The following is a 9,513-nucleotide window of genomic DNA, read 5'->3' as shown; positions in this document are numbered from 1 at the left end:
GGCCTTCGCGGAGAAGAACCGCATACTCTCAGTCACAGAAATAGGTAACGGCCATTTAAAAAGAACGTAACGGCGATCAGTTCCATTTTCCTTTCTTTTTTTTCCCTAACGAAGATGCCTTACCATTTTCGGCGAAACAAAAGCGCCAGTTTCTTTTCAGTAGAGATGATTGATTCAACCAAAAGGGGAAAAAAACGGCGAACTTGGAAATTGACACGGATTTCTTCATGTGAGAGGGCAAGTCTTCTTTTACGAACAAAAATGTGGGTCCTCAGCCCGGACTATAAGCAAGCAAAATCCACCGTATACTTGCAAGTTATACAGATTTACATGCGCGCAAGCCCTACTCGTCTGCCTAGGATGCCACTACAGATCATCATTATCTACTGCCTTCGGTCACCTGTCAGACTCCGTGGGACGATGGATGACGATGCCAAGCGCGGAGCAGTCAGCAATGCTTTGCAGCCTGTCACCGATGATGGATTGTTTGATGGATGGATGGATCGATCAGGAGGAAGTCGTCGCCCGGGACTGGGAAGCGAGGAGGAACGCCGAGTACTTGGCCCGCTCCACCTTGTACCGTTTCAGCTCTTTGATCGCCGCCAGCAGCACATGCAAACACACTGGCGCAAAGAATGGCTGCAAAAACATTTTTGAAAAACATGTCAGTTTACAGGGCAGCTTGTGTGGGCTTCAAGTCTTCAACGACGCTCCATTCATGGTTAAATCTATACTACTCCTGTATTATTAGACAACGCTTCAAAGGTGGAACTGTTGAAGGAACATGAGACAGCTTTCGTTCAACATTTACACAACTCACATAAGAGGAGGTGGCTACGGCTGCTGACTACAATGCTACAGCCTTGCTTCAAAATCCAAGGTTGAAGAATTGAGCGATAACGCTCTAGTTTATTTTTATTTTTTTTGTTTAGGACAAACAATTCCAAAGTACTACCAACCTGCCAAATGTAAACTTAAGTGAGGTCTATAATTCAGTGAATACTGACCATGTAAATGGCGAAGTAGTGCTCCACGGAAGCATAACTGATTGACATAATGGACGGATGGAAAAATGCGTCCTCGGCCAAAGCCCTCGCTCTCGTTGCAGACACTGCAGAACAGCATAATGTTAATAAAACCTTCACAGTCTCCACCTAACATGTGCAATAAAATGTGTGCCAAACTTGCCTGCAGAAGAGTCACCTATTCCAAGTGTGGCGTTCCTTTGAGCTAAGCTTGCGGCTTCAAGCGAAAGCTCTACCTGGAAAACATTACTTGTCAAACATCAGAAAAAACCTGACCTCACTATGAACTTATGATGTGATTTTATACTACAACCAAGTAAAGGACTAGAGATAATAACAATGGATTCCATGAATGTTCAGGGTCATGAGGCATGTGGAGTTTTCTCTGAATATTCTGCTGCTTACTCAGAGTCAAAAACAGTAGCGGAAAAATAAATAAAGAAGTACTGCAACAGATGACCGTGAACTATCCATTCAGCAAGAGTGGTAGAGGAACAAACCTGCCTCCCAATTTCATCCATAACAATCATTCTTGGGAGCGACTGGACCTACCAACACAAACAACATTCATGAGTATCTGTGTGAAGAACAACAATTTATATTATCTCATTCAGAAATTCTGATGTAGTACCAAGCTGGAAAGAGATTCCAAGGTGGCGACACATGACAAAAGGTTGGAACATGCATGATGTCTGTATAGTAAATCCAATTCCCTGTAAGAGTTATGAAACAAGAAACCAATAATAATTGTTAGTCTTCGAAGATAACTCCTGTAAAGAACCTTAGAGATCAACAGGTTCAACAGTTAACCAAAACTAAGTGTCTGAACTTAGAACGGCTGTGACCTTGAACCGTGTAGTTATAAAGTATAAAAAATAGACAGACTTTCCCACGCCAATTACAAAGTAATCATATAATTCCAGATATGATATTTAGACAAGCACTGAACTTGATGAATGTGTTCCCTGATATTATGCATACTACAATGCCGATGATTTGGAAATCTGAAAACTGTTTTAACAAGAATTTGATAATAATGATGCCAAATATGTTCTCAAGTCCAATGTGACTACAGATAAACGAAATATGCAATCCAGATTTTGTGAAATCGTGCTGTCATAACAAAATGATTTTGTGTCATGGTATCCTATTAAAAAAGCAGGGTGATATTCTCACCATTGCGCAAACCCCTTTTCACTAACTAGGAATTTAGTTGCCACATCCATGCCTTGTGCATGATAGTTTGGTTTTAGACCAAATAACTGTCTTAGCTGCCCAATGAAGATTTCCAGAGTCTCCATAAGTTCCTGTTGCACATCAATGCTTCAGCGTACAATGAACTTGCAAACATATAAGAAGGCAAAGACAAAAGATGATGAATCCTACACACCTGTGATGACATTTGTCTCCGAGTCCCATGCGCCTTCTTTGAACCAACTGAACAGCCTGGTGGGTTCCAAATAACAACACCTCCCCACATCTACATAATAGGATAACACTGTCAAGAAAAACGGTAAGCTGGACAGCACAAGAAAGGTGCATAGTACTTACTGGGGAAATAAATGCATTAGTTTTCGAAAGCTCCCCATCTGGAAGCTGCAAATACAAAGGGCATTCCCTTGCAGATGGAATATACCTGTTCATTATAGAACAAGCAGTTCAGATGACTAATGACCATCCACAAAGTTCATAAAATATATATTACACTTAGTATTCAGAAACTTTAAAGATATTATCCTATGTCTGCGTATGCTTGGAAAACCAGAATACTGGATTAAAATACGACATATTCTGTAAAGGGTGCTGTTTAGTGAAAGAGAAAAAAAAAATAACTATCCAGCAATGGGGACAGAGCATCATCAAAAGACAATGGGATCACATATATCTACCAGCAGTTTGGCAGATGAAAAGTGAGTATGATCACAAAATGAAGCAAATTCAGAGTAGCAAGCCAGCATTGTCCTACTTGTATTTTTCTGTAATATGTTTAAGAACGTTGATATCATGACATGCCTTGCAAAGTAAAGAACAGAAAAAGTTCAAAGGTGCGGATGTGATCTAAATAAACATACACCACAAACTGAAGAACTTTTGATCGTCCTGTAGCTGAGATCGATGTATCCAAGTGCCACTCATTTGAGTTTACCTATCAATTTGATTGCACCGCTAAATTAGTACAGCTGACACTTAAAAAAGCAGGCATTAACAAGCAGTTATCCAAATAATGCAGCAATGAGCAAGACTAGATTTCATATGCAGAGTAAGTCAGAAACATACAAAGAAAGGAATGTCTCCCATACTAAGGACATTGCCACCCAATTTATCGTCAGAATAAGAATAGGATGACTTCGGAGTGTGGTAGAGAACCTGGAAAGAACAGGAGAAGTTGTATGGTACTTATTAATATTGACACCTTTAGAAGAGATAGAGGAGGCAAGCTTGGCCCAAACAAGGCAAAATATGCACCTGACTCTCTATATTGATATCAGCAACTGGTCGCAGGGCCTCAACCACAGGAGTAAGGATTCTCTCGCCAATATTTTTGAACTCCCTGCATGTGGGAGGCTTAAGTGTAAAGTAAAGTTTCTAACAGCAGCAGCAATAATAGCATGTACTAATTTGAATTAAAACCACGACAAGAATTATGGAACGGAGGGAGTACTAGCGAACTACAACCAAATAAACTGTAATTGATTCTAATGAGGGAGCTAACAGATGTCTATAGTTAGTGCTGACATATGTTCCCATAATTCCTCAGTAATATTACTGTCATTGTACTTTACTTAAACAATTTATCACATCACAGGACAAAGTTATATTTGAACCCATAGCAGACATGCAGCAATAACCTGAATTACATAATGCAAAGTTTCTGTTCTTACCAATCATAGACCCAATCATTTGGATCAGCATTCAACAAGCTGAATGAAAGAACAACATTCCCATCTGAACCAACTGGCATGAACTCTCCTTTCCCAATGCCTGTCTCACCCTCTTCAATACCGCCATTCATGAAATACTTGATGAACACGTTGCCAATAAGTGACAGAGCCTCGGCCTCATCAACCTTCCCAACAACCCAAGCATGACGGTGCTTTCCGATCACAACCCTCGTCCCCTTCCCATCATCATCCTCAGCAATGACAATAGTGTAAACCTTCATCCCATCCCCATCACGACCACCCAATGCGGAGTGCAGCAATTCATCGAACACCTCGTCATCACGGACCGAGTCCGCAGCGGTCAACAACCCACATCGCCAAGGCGAAGCAGCAGCCGTGCTGCTGGTGCAGCCACCGCCCGACTGGATGGTGACTGACACTGAGATGTTCCCAGCAGTAGAAGACGCGGGGAGGAGGTGGTGCTGGGTCGAGATTGCCCGCTCGAGCTGGTCGGCAAGGGAGGCGACGGGGGAGCCAGGGCCGGAGCGGAGGAACACCGCGTGGAGACCGCAGGGGAAGGATGGAGGGTGCGACTGGAGGCGGCGGGACAGGTCGGCGATTGCGTCGGAGGGCAGCGGCGACCGGTGGATCTCGGTGGATTTGAGCAGCAAGGGCAGTCCTATGGAGAGAGAAAGCGAGATGCGCGCGGGTTATACGGAGAAGAGAAGAGAAAAAAGCCCTAAAACTCTGGTAGATTTGGGGAGGTGAGGGGTAGTACCGACGAGGAAGGAGAGGAGGACTGAGGCGGTGAGGACGAGGCGCTTCGTGCCGGGCTTCCTCGTGCGCGGCGGCGGCTCGTCCCCGCTGATGGCGGTAGGCGAGGGAGGGGACGAGAGGAGAGAGGACTCCTCGGCGCCGGAAGACGAAGGTAGCGGCGGGGTCTCGTCGCCGGCGATCTCCGCCATTTTTCGAGCGGCCGGAATTGGGGAAGGAATCAGCTGGCTTTGCTGGTACAGTAGTCAGCCTGCTGAAATATGGGCCCGCGTTGCGGCCGGTTATACATTTTTTTCCCGATGAATGTGATGGGCCGAGGAGGGAGAAACGGAGCTGACCTTGTTGCTAATCCTGCGAGGCCCAGGAGGCGAGGAGATCGAGCACCACCGCCGGCTTGCCTCCGGTGAGCTATTGCTGGATCTAGGAGCAACGGGGAGCAGCAATCCTGGACTAGACCACTGCTAGCTTGCCTCCGGGTGTAGGGACGTGCAGCTGAGCTGGCGGGGCGCCTGCGGCCACCAGGGAGGAGGAGCCGTGGCGGGTGGCCGGTGGCGGCGGCGGCGCGTTCGCTGACGAGGATGCGCAACACGATGTTGGGGTGGCCTGGGGACGGAGCCAAGCGACCTGGATGCCGGAGTAGGGTGGGAGGAGGCAGGGAGCAGGTGCCGTCGGAGTAGCCGTCGTCCACCACGGAAGCACCGGATCTGCGTATTTGGGCAGCCGCCACCGTCGACGAGAGATTGGGGAACAGGGGAGCGAGCGACAGGGACAGTCGTTTTGAAGGAGAGGGACCTGAAGCAAATTAGTTGGGAGAAAAGGGACATATTTGCACATAGTTGTGTAGCTTTTTTTTTTAAGAAGAATCAATTACGTTGGTGGTGCTAGAACTTGAGTAAGCGGTCACTTTGATGCTAGAAATTGCGGTGTACATTGAAATGATGCAAAAACTTTACTTCCACGTACAAATACAGTCTGTATACAAAATCTGTGCTGACTAGGCGCGTGGGGGCCGCTGTCAGCCACTAGACCAGGAGAAGGGGTGTGTGGCCTGATGTTTTCAAATTTCCCCCTCGAAGTATATATATTTCACAAAAAGGACCCGGTCTGACATGGCATTCTTCACCTCTACGACCAGAGGGTCCCGCATGTAAAATTAAACGGAAAAAGGTAACGACCAAGTATCGAATCTGCAATGATGCAAACCTATATGTATGTAGCAGTGATGCACCTAAAGCTTAAATGGCTGCAGATATTTGTAAGTGTAAGTAATGAAAATTATGTTGTGCTAAAAACAATAAGTAATAAAAATTATGTTCAAATTTTTGTGTGTTATAAATTTTATACAAACAAACCATGATTAGTAAATAGAAACATTTAAATATACACTCATGTATTGATAAAATAGTTAGTTAATATGGACATATAAAATGTATATTAAATAAAAATATTCACGTATTATTTTAAAAATATTATCATATTTTTTAAAACTACTTACATACAAAAAATAACTTAAATTTTTTTAAATCACGTATTATTTCGAAAACATTCATGTATTGAAAAAAGTATTTATCAATTGTAAAAATGTTTGTATAACTAAAAATAATACAAAATTTTAAAATTACGACTGAAAATATTATAATATTTTTAATTATACAAACATTGCAAATATTATACCACATTTGTATAATAGACGGTTATATATCTAAATGTCTTTGTTTAGATAATATTTATAACACACAAATATTTGAACATAAATTTTGTTACTTACATTTTACAAATATCTTAAAAAATAGCTCGTGCAAAATGGGCCGCCATATGTGCTGCCCATTTAACTCCACATGCGTGCTTGCTAAATATATATACCGTTGTTATCCATATTACACAGTACAACTTGATCAGTTTAGTGGTTAACCAGCTTAAAACTGGGCTTAGAGGTGCAAAATGCTACATCCACAGAGACTTTTGTGAAAAAAAAAATATTCACAGGGGGTTTTCAGAAAAAACCAGGCCACACGCGCGTTCTTCCTGGTCCAGCGGCTGACAGCGGACCCCACGTCCCTAGTCACCAGAGATTCCGTATACAAACGGGATAAGCACTATATTTGCACAGCTGAGCCAAGTTTTTGCACCACTTCGATGTACACCGGAAAGTTGTAGCACCAAAGTGACCATTTGTGCCAAGTTCTAGCACCACCGGTTTAATTGACTCTTTTTAAGAAACACATGTAATTTTATTCATGCTCATGGACTTGAGATTCAAAAAAATACAAAGTAACTTTTATGCCTAAGAATTACAATGAAATTTTCTAAAAACACCTTCACGGCGTTTATCTCTGCTCGAAGAAATGCACCAAAGACTTCAGTAAAGAGGCTGTAATTGGACTGGAGCAACGACGTTGTTGCTCTTTCACCATATGAACATTATCAATAATGGTTTTTGAAAGCGCCTTGAGTCGCCCACCTAAACAGATGGGAAGCCTTGATCGATGAACGTACTTGGGCCGGGATGATCCCCTAGAAGTGCACAGGCCGTTGAATTATTATATCTTCACCATGTTGTCGATTAAATTTTTTATCTCCACAAAGAATCAGACCAACAAAAAAGGCTGGACACAACAATACAAACTCATCGTACCTAAATAATCAGATCTGTGATGACAGAAAACTCTCTAACCTCATGGCACCGCCAAAAGAACAAGAGGAAATTTATTCTCATAAAACTATGATGATCACTAGACGATGTTGAATAATATACAAGTCTTGAAGAACTGAGGTCCCCCACCTCTCAGCGTCAAGATGGCAGCCAAAGGCGAAGGGACCTAAATTAAGAAACAGTATAACGGGGCGAGCTAGGAGCCACCACAGCGATTTGGCGTTCTCCACCATCGGATCACTGTTATATGCGTTCATGATCATTGCTCGATCATCCCACTTCCCCACAGGCGCTAATTAAACAAGTACACCATTCTGATCCGCTTGAGTAACCGTCTCACGGGCCGCTGCTCCGCGGAACGAGCTCGGCTTCACGTGGGTAATCGGGCCATAGAGGTTGAAGGCCCATGAGGACCACCCGATTCTTTCTTTCCCAGCCTGATTCCTTCCTTCGGCGGTTTGTCCAATCGTCAGCTCTATCCCGAGTTTCTCACCTTCTCAAAGCTACGCCGCCGCCGTCGTCATGTGTCCCGGCGGCGAGATTATATTGCCGGTGTACTTCGACATCGGCGCCCTGTACTGTTCCTCCGCAGCCCCCATGGTGGGTCCCTTCTTTCCCATTTGTTCCCTGCTGCGTTCCTTCATGGCGGCCGCGGTGGCTGCACGTGCCACTGGCGTCCATCCTTGGACGTCCTCCACCGGCGGCCGCCTCCATGCCCTTGCAGCTGTAACACCAAGTCATATCCGCGCCCTTTCCCATTCTATACGACGCCTTCAGAATGTGCAAAGAATAAACCGTTTCCGGCTCCTGATTATCTCCTCATATATAGGTCGACCGTCTCCCTCCTGTTACCACTATCTCCTGTTCATCCTCACAGCGGCGAAGGAATTTTGCATGAAATTGTCCAAGTGACCAAAGATTTTTATTCTGTTTGTGCAAGGTTGTGCCTATTTTGGACCATCTTGGAATTGATTTTCGAAATGAGTAAGTGCTGCTGATGTGGTCATCCGTACAGTTTTTTTCATGATCATGCTAATGTTAGATTTGTGCTACTATTAGAAATATTTCGTTGTTTTATCCTTTATTGGACTCTGATAAATGTGATCTCACGTGCAGAGTGCTCTTTGTTTACACTTTTTGACTAAACCAAGGTTTGTTTCCTTTGCTATTTTTTTTCAAGTTTCTACGTATTACTCGTGAAAGTGGTGATGCTCACAATTTATTGCTGCAAGTGTTTTGTCCCATTTTTTAGAGTCTATGTGCAGACTTAATTCCTGAAAGTAGATGTTCTTTTTGCCGGGCACAAATTACATTTACGTGGAGTACAAGCTTAGTTCCCATGTCTCACCATTCTTCTCCTTTTCAAGATTTAGGACTTAGGGCTTGTTTAGGACTGCTCCGCTTCATCAAAATCAGCTTCACTCCACCAAATTCACTTTGGAGCAGTTTTATACAGGAGTTGTAGCACCACCGAAGAGAAAGTTTGGCTTTCATGCAGCTCCAGCTTCAAGAATGGGAAATTTGGTGAAAATGATCCATTTGATTGGTTCAAGGGGAAGAAACGACGGGTATCCACTTACTGATGGTAGTGGTGGGTAATTTTCCCCCAACTCTAGCTTCTAGAGTTTTTTGGAGCACCCCGTGAAGAGCTTCATAAAAATCTGGGAGTTGTATCCCAGATTCTACTTTTTTTTACGGAGCGGCATATCGTGGAGTTACCCCGTTTGGCTTATGCTTTTCGGAGTAGAGCTGAATTTCAAAGAGCAGAGCAGTCCCAAACAGGCTCTTAATTTGGTTAAGAAAGCTTGACTGAAGTGTTGTGTATTAAGTATTTATGGCCTGATCTGCCGTTTTTAAGCTTCTGAGACGTAAATTCTATTTTTGACAAGTAGTTCAGGTCTTCAGGATATTGCTGAAGATGAAGCCGTTTGCTCGATAATGAGGGCCATGTAGATGCCTGCATTACTTAGCACTGTGATGTTGCTTTCTGTTTGGAGCTAAGAATGTCATTAAAGTTTACTTGCTGACGGACTCAGATCCAAATGTCTACATTCTCAGATCCATTAACTCAACATTGTTTTCCAGTGGAGCTAATTTGTTTACTTGCTGACGGACTCACATCCAAACGTCCACATTCTGCGTAACAGAATGCAACTTAATTGTCCAATCTGTGCCGCAG

At 43.6% G+C, this 9,513-nt stretch overlaps 1 protein-coding gene across 2 annotated transcripts; it reads right to left on the bottom strand.

Moving 5' to 3' along the window:
* Positions 1-203: 203 nt before the first annotated feature.
* On the bottom strand, positions 204-5,476 carry LOC109750240 (uncharacterized). 2 transcript variants are annotated; one of them, XM_020309201.4, is made up of 14 exons: positions 5,020-5,476; positions 4,686-4,931; positions 3,908-4,586; positions 3,492-3,576; positions 3,303-3,392; positions 3,098-3,171; positions 2,577-2,661; positions 2,416-2,505; positions 2,202-2,332; positions 1,657-1,738; positions 1,526-1,573; positions 1,189-1,261; positions 1,008-1,111; positions 204-639 (listed from the first exon to the last, which is right to left on the bottom strand). In XM_020309201.4, exons 2-14 carry the CDS (start codon positions 4,870-4,872, stop codon positions 508-510), a joined length of 1,860 nt encoding a protein of 619 aa, XP_020164790.1. In that variant the 5' UTR covers positions 4,873-4,931; positions 5,020-5,476; the 3' UTR covers positions 204-507. The 2 variants fall into 2 exon arrangements, with proteins under 2 accessions (XP_020164790.1, XP_020164789.1); XM_020309200.4 differs by having other exon boundaries at positions 4,686-4,934; positions 5,020-5,430.
* Positions 5,477-9,513: the final 4,037 nt, after the last annotated feature.

The sequence above is a fragment of the Aegilops tauschii genome, chromosome 3 (assembly GCF_002575655.3).
Source record: "Aegilops tauschii subsp. strangulata cultivar AL8/78 chromosome 3, Aet v6.0, whole genome shotgun sequence".
In the NCBI taxonomy this organism is placed as follows: Eukaryota; Viridiplantae; Streptophyta; class Magnoliopsida; order Poales; family Poaceae; genus Aegilops; species Aegilops tauschii.
This window is presented reverse-complemented; position numbering and strand designations above follow the sequence as displayed.

Excerpts from the sequence above, each read along its gene's own strand:
- LOC109750240 (XM_020309201.4), bottom strand. The coding sequence starts at position 4,872 with ATGGCGGAGATCGCCGGCGACGAGACCCCGCCGCTACCTTCGTCTTCC. Across the intron at positions 4,587-4,685 it reads CCTCCTCTCCTTCCTCGTCG|GACTGCCCTTGCTGCTCAAA; the intron begins GTACTACCCCTC and ends CTCTCTCCATAG. Across the intron at positions 1,574-1,656 it reads TGGAATCTCTTTCCAGCTTG|GTCCAGTCGCTCCCAAGAAT; the intron begins GTACTACATCAG and ends TTGTGTTGGTAG.